This window comes from Argiope bruennichi, chromosome 7 (assembly GCF_947563725.1).
Source record: "Argiope bruennichi chromosome 7, qqArgBrue1.1, whole genome shotgun sequence".
Classification (NCBI taxonomy): Eukaryota; Metazoa; Arthropoda; class Arachnida; order Araneae; family Araneidae; genus Argiope; species Argiope bruennichi.
The window spans coordinates 109,482,052-109,497,982 of NC_079157.1; the positions used below are offsets into that span (position 1 = coordinate 109,482,052).

The 15,931-nt window shown below is 27.9% G+C and overlaps 1 protein-coding gene across 1 annotated transcript in view; it reads left to right on the forward strand.

Moving 5' to 3' along the window:
* The window catches only part of LOC129975942 (acyl-CoA Delta12-desaturase-like), a 37,865-nt gene extending 24,040 nt beyond the window's left edge, over positions 1 to 13,825 (forward strand). Inside the window, exons 3-6 of the mRNA XM_056089241.1 lie at positions 6,018 to 6,199; positions 9,942 to 10,072; positions 10,157 to 10,362; positions 13,255 to 13,825. Of these exons, the coding sequence (XP_055945216.1) occupies positions 6,018 to 6,199; positions 9,942 to 10,072; positions 10,157 to 10,362; positions 13,255 to 13,696 (961 nt within the window). The 3' untranslated portion in view covers positions 13,697 to 13,825. The remainder of the gene's footprint in view (positions 1 to 6,017; positions 6,200 to 9,941; positions 10,073 to 10,156; positions 10,363 to 13,254) is intronic.
* Positions 13,826 to 15,931: the final 2,106 nt, after the last annotated feature.

Here is a 15,931-nt window from a genome sequence, read left to right on the forward strand (position 1 = left end):
GTTAATATCGTCGTCATCAAATCTAGTAAAATTTGATTCTATTTACAATCAGATAACTAAAATACAATCATCTCGATTGTTGAAAACTATGCTTTTTAATCTATTTCAGGACAGATATAAAAATAAATTGAAAATATCTAAACACTTTTAATCCATCGACGAAATTAATCAATGAGTGAATTTAAATTTTTTCCTGATGAAGATGCTCTCGGTTTCAATTTTCCAGAGACATTAAATTTCAAAACAAATCTTAACTATAAATTTAGGCTTCACATTGAAGGCAGGAGGCGGTCAAAAGTGAGCAGATATTAATATATTTTCACGTAATAGAGTAATTCAAAGGATTTTGGAATTTATGCACAGAACTTCAAAAACATTACAATATTCTTTTAATTTGTACTTTTATTGATATAATGGTACTAATATATGCTTGAACCTTTAAACTTTGAATTTTGTAATTGCAAAGTTTTGTTTGACGTATACCTGATTCTCCAAATAAAAGGTAATTATTCTAAACTTTCAAACTGAAATTTAACCAATTTCATTGTTAATTATAATAAACCCATTTTATTTAGGAAATTATTTCTCCAGTAAAACATATAAAACTAAATGGAAAGGAGATATTGTATAAAAATTGTAATCCAGCATCCATTCTTCGGTAGCTGTACACCCAATATAAACATTCTCCGACTCATCGGAATAGAAGACACGCATAGATGTAATAGAAAGAAAGTTTATTGGAAAAAGTACTAAGAATACGACTCTGCCAAAATATATGTCGAATAAATATGTGTATGGTAAAAGTTTGAATAAATTAATTAAATCCATTATTTTTAAAAAGGTAAAGAATTACATTTGAAGAATTATAGGCATTCCATCTCAGTCCGAAAATATTTTTAAACGAGTTCTTAAATATTTTAAACCTTTTAACTAATAATGGTATGTAGAGACCCCATTTATATTAAAATTTATAGCCGAAGAGCTGAGGCTTAATCTTGCAGTTTGAAGATACTTGAATTTGAAGGTAAATGAGCGACATTGGTCTCCCCGAAACTTTCTAGTACACTCTTTAATAAACTATTAGCCATTATTATTAGAGTTAAAAGAATTAAAAATTATTAGCCGTATGCCATTCTCAAAGAAAAATGAGTAAGAATGAATTAATACGCGACCTTTAGTGATTTTTTGGAGGTTAATCGCTGTTGTGTGGTTAATACACAAGCGTCAGAATATCGAAAATATATTCTACTTGCATTTTTTCTAACCTAATGAAAACTAAAATTTCGTACATATCTTCAACGATAGTCACAGTTTATCAAATTTCATTTATTTAAATCATTACAATGTTTAATGTGTTTATATGCGTTTGTTGCTATTGCGTTTATATGTGTGCGAAAATACAAACCAATTGAAGGTAATAGATTTGATTTAAAATTTGATAAGAATCTGCATTTTACATGCTAAACCTATGCACCAAATTTTTTTAACCCAGTTCTTTACGTTTTGTGATTATAGTGTTCATTTGTAGTCAGACAAACTTTTTCTGAATTTATTTCGTTCGAAATTTTATATAAATCTGCGAACTAAATGCACAGACCACATAACATATTTCATCCGTTTAATTCAAAGCGTTTTTGAGTCATTGTATTCACAAAAATACAAATAACATTCCAAAAATATGATTTTTTTGGACTCGGTGAGGTTTGAAACGCGAAGATTTGTCAAACTCTCGAGTCGATTTTTTTCTTCTTTTTTTTATGATTGCATTATACTCTCTTTGTAAACTTCGTATGCAAGAAAATAAAAAAGACGCGAGCCATTTTTTTATTGTCTTGTTGTGAAAAAGAAGCAAGTATTTTTTTTTTAGTGTCTTGTTGTGAATATTCTGAAGGATTTCTCGTATAGTAAAGAAAATAATATGACATTTTAAATATTGCATAAACGAGAAGATTTGTAATTTTGCTTTAAATATGTTGTTATTTATAAAAAAATTATAATGAATTTCGTTCTTAAAATCTTGATAAATTTGTATTCAAAATGGAAATTGTGGAAATAAGTGCAATCAATTCTATCGAATTTCAATCTTGCTAAATCGACAAACAAGATTTCGCCCCATTTCTGATTAGAAAATTTTGGTCAGCTTTTTTTAAGCTGATCGTGCAAATGGCTTTGAAAGCTGTGAGCATGCAACGATTTTTGCTGCGATAGGAAACTTTATGATTGCTTAGCTAAAAGCAACTAAAAAGAGGATTCAGCGATTGTGATTATGAAAGATGATTTCATTCGGTGAATTGATTTTAAATAGCACGGACATTTTGTTTGGAAATAAGTTATATCTAAAACGAATTGCTGATAATTGTCTTCATAACAATTGTGGAAATGAATCATTGCCAGATTACTAATATTATTTCCGAATAAGAAGAAAAATTATTTAACTAAATTTTGGAAATGATGGATATACTGTTCATTTCATAAATGAATAAATTATTTAGCTTTTAGGGTAAAATTTTTGATATAGGAGAAACCGTTTGGTATACTCGATGCCAATATCATTAAAATAGCTTCCTATTTATAAAATAAATACTCATAATCTCCGAATTCGATAGTTTTTATAAAAATATTATTATCTATTTAAATAGTTTTAGTATTTAAAATGTTTAATGTTGTCCAAATTTAGTATTTAAGTTATGCTGTTATGTATAAACATGCGCATTAGGGTTAAAACGATTCCGCACGGAAGCTAAAGTTAAAAATAAATTAGCATGATTTCTTCTCTATGCTTTATATCTTCTTTATTGATACGCGCTTAGTATGAATTAATAATAAATATCTGTCTTTATTATAAAAACCGGCAATTTTTTTAAATTGAAATATTTAAAATATATAGCGAAGAGTCATGAAAAAAATGTTTCTACACACAGTATGCAAACTTATCCTTGACGTTTTCTGCAACTGATCCTCAGTAAATTTTCGAAATTGGACCATATCTCAGAGTCACGAAAACATGACAACAGTTGTTGTTTCATTCTACCTTACAGCTGATTGTCTTAAAATTGTGGTTCCGAAAACTTTTAGCGATTTAATAATTTAATTATGAAAGATTGTTTTTCTGTGCAAACAGTGCTTGTAAAACTTAATAAATCTAAGTCATCAAGAAAATATTGAAAAGTATCTTCAGCGTCAAACTTTTTAAGACAGACAACTCTCTAAACTAAACCACTTTCCTGAAAATAATATCACGTTTAAGTTTCAAAATAATCGTGGAATAAGGGTATTTTAAATCGCAGGTAATTTTTTTATTTATTACGACTTCAGTACTCAGAATTATGGAATCAGCAAAGTGAAGATTGCAATCTCTGGATGCATGAAGCACTGATCTGAAGATTTAAATACTTTAAAACAGCTTGATCTACGGATCTAAATTTGCAGCTTGATCTATAAATCTAAATTTGCAATGCTATAGTAAAGATCACCAAATTCTGATGAATAAATAAGAGATAATTCCAATATTATTTGAATAATTAATAAGTATAATAAATTTTAAAAATTTTACTGTTAATTTCTTTTTTAGAAATAGTTTAATGTCTCTACATCACATTATAAAAAGAAACTGTTTCAAAAACTTTCACACTGAGGCATCTCATATAAAATTAAAAAAAAAAAATTGCTTCACATTTTAAAAGATCTAACTATGGAGCTAGAGTAAATTTTAGAGTATAAAAAAAAATTGGAGATAAAATGTAATTGAATGAGTTTGTTTCAATCATCTGCTCATTTTTTATGGAAGTTTAAAATTTAAAAAAATCTAAAAGTAAAAATTTTATTTATTTAGAAAAAAAACCCCCTTTATATATAATATTTTATTTAAAAATGTTTTTGTCCTCTGGATTTCTAATTTATTAAATTATTTATTTAAAATGTCCTCTTGATTTCTAAGTCTCAGAAAAAGAAATATATCAACAGTTCATTTTAAATTAGACAAAATTATTTTCTTAAAGAGTAGTAGCTTGTTACGAATTAGCCAAGTAATATTAATTTTTTTTTATAAAATCATGCAAAATAGGATGGAAATGTTAATTTTATAATTTTGATGACAGATAAGAAATTTAGTGTGTGTTTCTTCCATATTTCTGAGCATCCGGATGGTAATATTGAGGGTCTTTTTGAAGGAATGTAAACTTGGTGTTATTTGTGTAATAGATTACAGAAACGAGTGAATGTAATACATTGGGATAGCTTGATAATTTGAACTCACTATAATTTTATTACTGTAAATAATGTATCTAATTTTATATAATTATATTTTAGTTGTAATAATTAGTTGAAAATTCAGTCTGGAATTTTAGCATCACTGAACCATATTTACAATAACATCATTCGGTTGATCATTATTCATTTGTTGTTGGCATATTGAGAATTTAACGATTGTTTTTATGACAATAGAATTAAAAAATATGATCTAATATTTAAATCAAGTTTTGTTTGTTTATATAATTATGATGGAAACATTAAAGAAATTTCATTAAACTATGTAATGAAACTAAGTGCAGACACTTCGGACTCAGAAAAGCGGTTACTTTCACGTTATAAATTTATGAAAATATTGAGTAATATACAATTTTATTTTTGCATAAGGTTTCTCCAAAGTTCATTATGGGTTTCAAACAAAACTCGAATTTCCACATTGCATTCATTTGATAAAAAGACACCTGATGTTTAATAATCTAAAAAATATTGACTAAAATTATGATTTTTCTCAAATTAATAATCTGTTTAACAGAGGTTTTTGAACTGATAAAACCTATGTTAAAATCTTATATGATTGTTAACCATTTAATTATTTAAAAACTACCTTATTCTAGTTATTACCGACCTTACCACCTTATTACCGAATCACATCTCATTCCTTATTAGCTTCATAGCTTTTTTATATAAATTGTTATTAAATCTTGGAAATTATCATATCTTAATTAAAAAGATTTTTAATGCTTTGTCTTTGAAATCCCCACTAAGTTTTAAATAATTTTCATTCGATGAAAAACTTCATATTGGAGAGGAGGAAGGTATTCCGAATCTGAACTTTCGGAATGTTAGTATATATTTTTATATCGTAAATTTATTGCATATAAGAAAAGATTTGATAATTAAAAGACTTTTTCAGAAAAAATACAATATAAATAAAATTTAATAAATATTAATTGGAGCGATATCTTTATTTATTTAATTTCTCTTAGAAGGCAACTGAAATTCAATATGCTGGAATTCCGACATTTCTCTGAATATTCATTTGGAGTTTTTATATTTCATATATTTCTTCGAAATTATGGAAAAACATGCTATGTTTCGTGCATGTACTATTACATATCGCTAATTTCAATGGCTCATATTTTCTCAAATATTCAAAATTTTTGTTGCAAATTTTAACATAACATTGCGGTCTCATACTATCACGTATATTGTAAGTTTCGTATATTTTCGCTAAAAATTCTGTAATTCCTATAAAAGATGCTTACAAAAATATTGGGATTTTTTTTTAAAATTCTATTGCTCTTAATATTCATGCTACATCAATAAAAGCACATGTGAAAATTTAACATCCGAAACAAAGCCATTAATAGAAGTTTTAAGTCATTATTAGCTTTCTTTGAAACATAACAAGGTCAAATAATTTTCGTCAGGTGTTTTAACCTTTTAGGAATCATGATCGTTTAAATTTCTGAAGTTTCCTTGAAGTTGTACCACGAGAATCACCGCGAAAATTAATTTTTCTGTTATAATGAACTTGGTTGCTTTTGAAATAGTAACTAAATTCTTTTGGGAACTTACCTATTACAAAACTCACTACAAATATGCATGAAATGATTAGAAATCTACCTGGAATTTAATTTTGGAATCTTCCAAGTTTAATTTTTTTTTTATATTCCTCTATCTGCTTTTACTTGATAAATATTATGGCAAAATCAAACGTATGCATATTATAAAATCATTCCTTTTAAGGTGAAATGTTTTTCTTCCAGAATGGCTGCCCAGAGTTCGACTATCGTGAAAGAAGTAGTTTTACAGCAAAAATCCGAAACACCAGAATACAAAGTCAAGATAATCTGGTTCAATGTAATATTTTTCATTTTACTTCATACAGGCTTCCTTTATGCGCTTTACTTGAGTTTCACGTCAGCCTGTTGGAAAACTTCTCTGTTCGGTAAGTATTTGATAGTGATATAATGCGCTTAGCATAAATTCAATCATCAAATTATCAGTTTATCTGTACACATTGCTTGGTTTGCACATTAATCCCATGATTTTTAATTCACCTCTTTTGACTTGGTATGTAAAATTCCCAAAATTAAAAACTTTGAAACAAAATTCCAATTTCAGCTCATTGAGAACTAGTTCCAACTTTCTTAATATAGGTATTGTTGATGGTAGCATTAATCGGGTTTGCTGTCAGATTGTTTTAAGACGTCGGAATAATAGTAAAAGACATTAAAATAGCTTTATTAAAATATAGATAATTCAGAAATTTATTACTTAGTGTTGGCAACATATTTTTTCTTTTTACATCGTTTCGATAAATTTCATTTAAATATTCTACTTATCAGAAATAGTTTCTATTCCGAATCATAAGTAAGTTGCACTTTTCGACTATTGACAAATATTTAACACCTTTTAAACGTGATCCTGCTACTTTCTTCTATTAATTCATTTAATGCACAGTGAATTTCAAAATGGCTAAAGGAAAACATGCTTTCATTTCGAATGAAAATGATGGTAAGTATGATGTATTGTGCATGCAAACTGTAGTCTCACTTCAATGACTTAAAGACCATCATTTGATAAGAAATTTAGATAAATCTTTATACTAAAACTAAGCGTTTGTATTGAATAAATTTCGGGTATCTAATTGCTCAGCATGATTGATGCTTCACAGAAGGTTTAGATTTGTAATTTTTCAAATGCATTGGATTTTACTCAAAGAAATTAAAATTTTAATGACATTTAATTTATTATTTGCATTAAACTTTAAAAAATAATTTATACCTGATAATTGAGATTTGAAATAATATCCAAATGAATTTGTGCCAATACATTTCAATCAAACAAAATCTTTTTTATCTAAATTTTTATTTTTTCAAATTATAAAACAACGTTAAGGATATCAGATATATTTGTGTATGTCCAAATGTTTTTTGTCCCTTAAATTTTTCTAACCTTTCAAACAGATAATTAATTATAAATATCAAAATATATATTTGCATGCAGGAATTTGAAACTTTGCAATATAAGAATAGGTCACGTTTTCTACGATTCTAACAATAAATTTGAATTAATTTTTCCTCATATTTGATCTGAAATAATGAAAAAGTACAATGAAACCAGAAAATATAATGACTTAGTATCGTATTTAATAATATTTTAGTTAAAATAAATTATTCAATTTTTCCAGCTTATTCTCCATTGTGTACACTCCCAATTCAATAGGAGTACATTTCCGATGTTCTTATAAAATTCTATATCTATAAAAATCAATAGTTGTTTGTTATGGAACCTTATACAACACAGGGATGCGAGAAAAATCAAATGTGTATTTTCATGTTGTCATTGAGTGAAAAACTTGTGATTAATACATACATAGATAGCAAATGATAAGTTACTTAGATCTTAGATCTCTAAGATTCTGCCCAAATTTCATTCAAACTGTTCTTGGGGGGCCACTTCTTCTCTGGTCCAAATGCTTTCTTGAAGTATCGAAGTTATTTCTTTCACAATGAAGTTTAAAATTTCTTTATTATGCCTGTGATCATTGTGGATTCTTAAAACTTGTTACAACTATATTTTTAAATTTATGAAAATTCTTAAAATATTGCTTATTTTATTAATTGCTTTTTATTTATTTTGAAAATACTTTTTAAAATAGACTCGATTGGAGAATGTTTTTAAATATAAAAGTAATGCTTTTCCTTATTATCAACACCTGTTGCAACAGTTTTATACTATAAATTAAAAAAAATATGAGATTAAAATTAAAAATGAAGAAACTATGAAGACAGAATCTAAGAAAAAGAGAATTCCTATATTTCATCTAAAAATTTAGATGTCTTCCCATGATCGGAAATATTATCATAATTGAGAATGATTTTCCTTCTGTTTTTGCATGTACAATTGCAAAATTTATGCATTTAAGCAAGTCGGGAAATATAAACGAGACCCTTTGCACATCATCCCTTTATATAATTTCCTCGTAGTTTAAAGAACTCAGACAAAATCTGGCATATATATTTAATTGCACATAGATAGTTGGACATTTAAATTTTCTGAGCTTCCGTAAAGTAGTGAAATTGCGGCAAAACGGTTTAATGTTCATTCAACATAATTTTATAACATATTATCACTCAAAATGTATCTAAATTAAGATGAAAATTCAATTTTTTCATACATCTACCTTTATTTTTTTATATAATTTATTGCTGGTTGGACATTTTAAATTTTGCTTTTCTTACGCAGAAAAAGGGAACTTTAATTACACATTTGTTTACAATTAAAAATCGGCTTATAAAATTGTTATAATTTCTTTAAATATTTACCTAATTGTGTTTATGTTTTATCACTTTCATATTTATAAAACGCTCAATTGTCTAATCGCGTGTTTTAAAAGGCTATCTTTTTATCTTTAATTTGTAGAGGTAATTTTAATTCTAGATTGTAATTTGTTTGTTGTTAATTATAATCAAAGCCATTTAAAGTTTTATTAATTCTGTTATTCATGTGAATAATTTTTTTGGTAACATGTTTGTAAAAAATTATATGGTTACTATTTCATTTTTGTCTTCATTCAAAATTTTAAAATGTATTAAATCTCATATAAAACTAAGAAAATTAAAATGTATGCTTAATTTTTTTACAATATCAAACAATTTTTGCTGCCCCTTAAAAAAATGAGCTAAGGTAGCAACAAAATTCCTTGAGTAAGAATTTTCTTTACATGTTTATCACTTACATGCCACTATTATATATTTAATCATGTCGGCTTTGAAGATGCCCATTTAAAATCTGTCAATGCAAGACTCGTTTTAGATAAAAATTATCTGACTGTAATTCTTTTTACCAATCTATAAATCACATATTATTTACTTGGTAACTGTTATTGTCATATCATCAAATTTAATTTTGATTCTATATGACTTTTGTGTGTCAATATCCCCTTTGAAAGAATTAAGACGAAATATCTTGTAAGGTATTTTAGAAATTATTTATCTGAAAACCCTACGTCCAACGTGATTCAAATAACCACCCTTGCAGGCAATAGTAAAAAAAATATCTTGCATTTCCTACAATTCTCTTATTTTAAATAATTAACTGCTAGATTCTCGATGTTGTCAGTTTTCTCTTCTTTTTGCTTTCGCAGGCACGATTCATAACAATGACAAACCTCTTAAAATTGAACGCATCACTTCTGCTATTTTCTCATGGCAGATATAGAAACTCTATTCATTTCATGATGTGTGTTCTAGAATGGAAACTCTAAATATGCTCTAGAGTGATGCTGAGATGTGGGAACAATATATGGTTCCCTGTAGGTTAATTGATATAAAATAGGAAATAGATGAGAGGAGCAATCTCGGATATTTTCCTTATTTTAAATTAGATCAAAAGAACGAATTCCTTTCCAAGAAATTTCTCGCACACTTTCATTATTTTCTAATCTAACTCGATCGAACCGAACTTCAAAATGGCTCTCGATAGAATATCAAGAACACTTTGAAAAGTGTTAAGTGTCAAAGATCCTGTAACGATACAAACTCTTAGCAGATTCATATTTTGGTTTAAGCCTAAATACCAAGATTTACTAAGAATAGAAGCCTTAAAATTTTAAGACATCTTTTCTGCTGAAATGAGCGTACATGAATTCGTTTCCTTTTTCACTAGTTTTATATCTGTTGCAGCTTTCATTTATGCACATCTTGGTCGATTGGGTGTTACAGCAGGAACACACAGGCTTTGGTCTCATAGATCATATAAAGCAAAGTTGCCACTAAGAATTCTACTCTGCTGTTTTCTTAGTATTGCGGCCCAAGTAAGTTTTTGTAACTTATAACCATTTTAAATGAGTTTCTGATATATTAGCATAATACTTATTATAAAACCAATTATCTCGTAGCAAGATATCTACAAATGGTGTAGAGATCATCGGGTTCATCACAATTTCACTGAGACCAATGCAGATCCACATAATATCAAGCGTGGTTTCTTCTTTGCTCACATAGGATGGTTGATGTGTAAAAAGCATCCGGATGTAGTAGAGAAAGGAAAAACTATTTACCTTCATGATTTAGTGGCTGATCCAGTTGTGAGATTTCACAGAAGGTAAGATTTTTTTTTATTTCTATCCTTGGCATAAAGCTTTCTGTTGGTATATTAAAAAAACTACACTACATATTTGACAGCAACTTAGAATGATTTTTGTTGTACTCCAGAGAAGAATTCAGTGAGCATTGATTTGGCGATCTAACAACTTGTGAACATCAGAGCAGGGATTTTTAGTTCAGAATTACTAAAAATATTTAAAAATTAAAGACTAAATTTTTTAAAATTAGCAGTATTCATGTCAAGATATTTTTATAAGTTAACGATAATTAAAAATAAAGTCTCTTAAGGTGGCTCTCTTTCTAATTTTATAAATTGGATACTAAATATGAATTAAGAAAAGATAGCATCCAATCTTCAAATTCCAAATTATTAGCTAAAATGCTGCTGTTAGACACACAGTATCATAATATCAAATTGCAATCAAATTATGGTGCACGATAAAAATTTTTCTAGTCACAAATAGAAATACGCCGCTCCACAGATATTTAGAAAAATTAAAAATTCGCTAAATAAAAACAGTGAGAGGAGAAACTTCATATCCCTCGAAGTAGACTTTCTCAGATTTTACTGGTTTATGGGCGTGTAGACAAATGAAATGCAGTAATAGATAAATATACACTAAACTCACAGAAATATTCAAGAAATATAATATAATATAATTTCACATTCAGGTCTTTTATACAGCAAAATTAAATAGAATATATAAATTATAGCACGAAGTCTCAATTTCATCAGGATGGAACCACTCCACAAATCGAAAAAATCTATTATTATTATTCATCACGATTGAAATTAATTATCAGGAAAAATTATTGTCATAAAAAATTATGTACCTTTATTTATTTTAGAACTTATATATACAATTATTTAAAAAAATTACTTCCTCAACACATCTTGAGATCTAAAATATTTCCTACAGCCTATCATATTTTTTTTTCAAAAGTTGTGATTAGTTTCGTGTTACAAGAAATCTATTGCAAATTTCATCGACATTTTTCTCCTATTTAAATCGAAATTTCGATAATTATTTCGGCGAAAAGTTTACATTTAAGTGATTAGTCCTTTTACTTCAATATCTATTCTCAGGCATTGTTCAAAACTTTATATATATAAAAAAAACTTTTATCAAAGTTTCTAGATTTTCTGACAGTTAATAAAATATTCACTCAGTTTGCAAGGAAATGCAGATTAGTATTTCTAAAAGCGTTAACTTATTCAGCCATATATTTTTTCTCGAATCAATAAAAAGAAACCTATTTTGTTAATGATGCATCTAATTCTTCAAAGTACAAGAAGCTAGTTTAATAAAATCATCGAAACATTAATACAAAGTCTCTTCGCCGCTTGTTTAAAATAAATACCACAAAATTTACTTTATTCATAACTAGCCGCCTTTGGCGACCAGCCGGTTCGCCAATCTTAATGTTCGTTAAAATTTTAATAATTAAATATTTTATGCAATTCCAACTTTAATAGATTCTTCAGCAAAATATTTTAAAACTTCAAATTTTGATAGTCATATAATTCACTCATAATATTATAAAGGCCTTCAGTCATAACGTGATATGTATCTCTCTAATTTTCTGTTACCCCTCGTAGAATTTATGCTTTAAATTAAAGTGTAAAGGATTAATCTGCAATTAACATAATAATATTTTTTTACTGAAACAAAGCATTTTTTTTAATAATATGATTACTGATAATAGAATCACTGAGCGTTTAAACTTTATGGGCACTAAAGAATATCTTTCTTAATTTATATAATATCTCAAGAATTTGTCAACAAAATTTTCTCAGATTCATCATGAACGGATCGATTCATTAACAATGTTTCATTTTAAATGCATCAAACACTAAGAAAATAAAATGAATCGTTTAAAATAATCGGTCGAAAACAGGTTTAAAAAAACTACTTAAAAAACGATGTACTTAAAACTATAAGCATATATCAAAAAATATATAACTAACATAAATACAATTTAATTACAAAAGCATGCAATTAGCCTAAAAATAATTTAAATCATTGAAAACAGGTTAAAAAAAACTACTTAAAAAACGATGTACTTAAAACTATAAGCATATACAAAAAAATATATAACTAACATAAATACAATTTACTTACAAAAGCATACAACTAACCTAAAAGTAATTTAAATCGTCCGTTGTTAATGGTTGCCATGCCAACAATCAGAACACAGTGCGCATGCGTGAATTTTCTTCGCCTTTTACGGTAACGCAAATGCGTGAATTTTTCTACGCCAGTTGGGGTAATGCTATGCAGATTATACATTTTTAATTTCCTTTGTTCTGTGTTATTTTAATTCAAAAGTACTTCAGAATGAATCTGAAACATGGATTAATTAACAATGTTTAATTTTAAATGCATAAAACATTAAGAAAATAAACAGAATCGTTTGAAATAATCCGCCGAAAAATCTTAACCCTAGCCTCATTACTGTTGGGAGAAAAAAAGAACTAAAGCCTAAATCATTTGGCGTTGGGGAAAATGGAAGATTATTTTGGCGGAAAAGTTGGCGGTGGGGAAAATGGAAGATTTTTTTGGCGGGAAAGTTAGTTTTTAATTAATAATTAAAATTCTAATTAAAATTTCAAAAAAAGGGACCCCAGGTGCACATTCCCGACCTCTAAGGTATACATGAACCAAATTTGGTAGCTGTATGTCAAATGACCTGGCCTGTAGAGCGCCAACACACACACACACACACACACATTGAGCTTTATTATAAGTATAGATAAGATGACTTGATTTTCATAATATTGTTGAGAGATTCATGACTCATTCATAAATTGTTTAAAGCAAGTAAGGTTATGTAACATTTTTAAATGCCACTTTTCAGCTATTAGTTTAAACATAATCTTATTTTGCAGGTTTTATTTACTTATGGCTCTCTTTTTTGCTACCATCTTGCCAACTATAATACCTATGTGGTGTTGGAATGAATCTATGCGGAATTCATTCTTTATCGCTTTTGTGGCGAAACACTGCTACCTTCAGAATGGGATTTTTCTAGTGAATAGCGTTGCCCACACATATGGTGATCAATCTTATGATAAGTACATTGAAGCCAGAGAAAATATTCTTATTGCTTTCATGGGTTTGGGAGAAGGCTGGCACAACTACCACCATGTCTTCCCATGGGACTATTCTACAAGCGAATGGGGCTATAAATTAAACTTTACAAAAGCATTCATAGATTTCATGGCATGGATTGGGCAAGCTTATGATCTGAGATCTGCTCATCCTCAGATGATCAAGAATAGAAAATTGAAGACTGGAGATGGCACAAGAATGGAAAAAGGAGACGAGTGAGAAAAGTAATTCATCTGCACTTGATAGCGCAGAAGAAATTCTTTTTTTATTTTCGCTCCAAAACTTACTCATAGAGTACTAACTCCGACTGTACCTTCTTAACTCCAAATCATTATGCTGTTATTAAAACGTGTTGGTAAACTTAATTGGCTTTTTTATCCAAATTATAAAATGTAAAATCTTCTCAGAAATTTTGAATTTTGGTTGAAGATGCATTTTCTGTACTTTCAATAAAATTTTTAAAAAAAATGTCAATCCTTCTTTTCTGCAAGTTTGTTCTTAAGAACCGTTTCACATGAATCCATTTATTGCACGCAATAGAAGGCCAAGGCTACTTCAGGAACACCACGAGACCCGAAAGGGGCATTGGCAAATAGTTGAATCATCGGAACAATTATTTACCATTGTCCAGTTCGGGTCACGTGATATTCCTGAAGTAGCCGTGACCTTCTACTGCGCACAATAGTTTGCCTCGTGTGTAGTCTGCTTTATAATTGGCCACATTGGTGAGTAATTTATTTCCAAGTTAGAGTTTGGTATCTGAAGTAATCGCAATTGGTACATCAAGAAGACATCAATTTTAAATGTATGGTTTCCAATACTATGATTGCAATATTTTTTTACATCACCCAGATGCTTTCAAGCATTTGTTACATCCAAATATTTAGATTGATATTTAATGCAACTTTTGTGGGATTAAAATTTGAAGCAGTCAGACCTCCATGTAATTTTTAGCTGCAGCCTGATTACGATTCAAAGTTGCACTCTTTTCCGAAATAGTTTTTTCTTTACTTAAACTTAAATTTAGCATGAAATTCCATTTCAAATTGTTATTTTTGTGCTTTCAATGTTCGGTGATGTTTTTTAGAAAAATGTTGAGATATATATTCAGTTAGAGTCCTATTTAGAAGAAGTTAAACATATGTGTATGCCAAAATTTTCATTAAAATGTTTTTTGTTATCATGTAACAAGTTATTTGAAAGTAAATGAACTTCAGAAATTCTGGGTATCTAAACAAACCAGGAGATTGAAATCAGAAATGATGAACCCCCGATTTTCTCATAATTGGAGTAAATATGTATTAAAATTAGCAAACATCGATTATAAAAACCGAATCTACTGTATAGCAACCTTTTACAAGTGTAAATCATCTTTTTCCAAATAGATACCTGCTCAGATTAACTAAATTCGTGGTTTCGGCCACACTTGTTCCTCGGTACCTTAGATACGTTCTTTTTACCACTATCATATATATATAATTACTTGCAAGATGCAGATCTGCTTTCTATTGAGGAATTGGTTGCATTTTTTAATAAATCTAGAAAGTGTCGCCCTTTTCTATAGAAGACCAAGGTACTATAGTATTTCTAAGAAGACATGGTGCCTTTTATCAACCTTTGAATCTAGGAATTATGGAACTGCCTATATAGTGGAGAAATGCATAAAAAGATAGACTTATTAAAAAGCGATAAAATTAATTTTTTTAATCGATTAATGATAAAACATTAAAGGTTGTTAGGTTTAGCCAATCATAGAAAGAAAAAAAAAATGTAATAAAAATTAGAAAAATTTTCGAATGTGTGCGTTATTGAAAAAGACTATAGGCATAGAAAAAAAGTACATACGATTTAAACTATCGAATTTAAAAAATTGTAATTTTTTGGAAGATTTTGAGAACGATTATTGCGAAATTAAGAATGAAAAATTCGTTATCCTTGCGTTATTTCAATTATGAGAAGTCTGGAATGTAAAGATTTAAATGAAGTTTTATTCCTTTAGATAAAGTTTTCTAACAATTTAAATATATTTCCTTTGTGTAAATGAAAATATAAAAATACTAACGAAAACAAGACTAAAAAATTATAATATTTTCTTAATTAACATTCTTTTACTTAATATATCATATACACAAGAATTTAGAATGTTTTTAAGATGTTTATGTTAAATATTTAACATTAAGTGCTTCTCTGGAAGTCATACATTTTGTGACTACGAGGACAATAGAATCGCATTTCTTTTAAGATTGTCTACACATCTTTCCCTATTATTAATTTTTGGAAATCTTTTACATCATCCAGTTTTCAATATTATGAAAAATACACATCTTAAATTTGTATTTCTAATTATTAATTCCTTATTAATCATTGAATATGAATTTTTAAAAAAAATTTAGATTGCGAGAAATCTTTTCACATGTCAAAAAAAAAAAAAAAAAAAAAAAAATTGAAATCGGA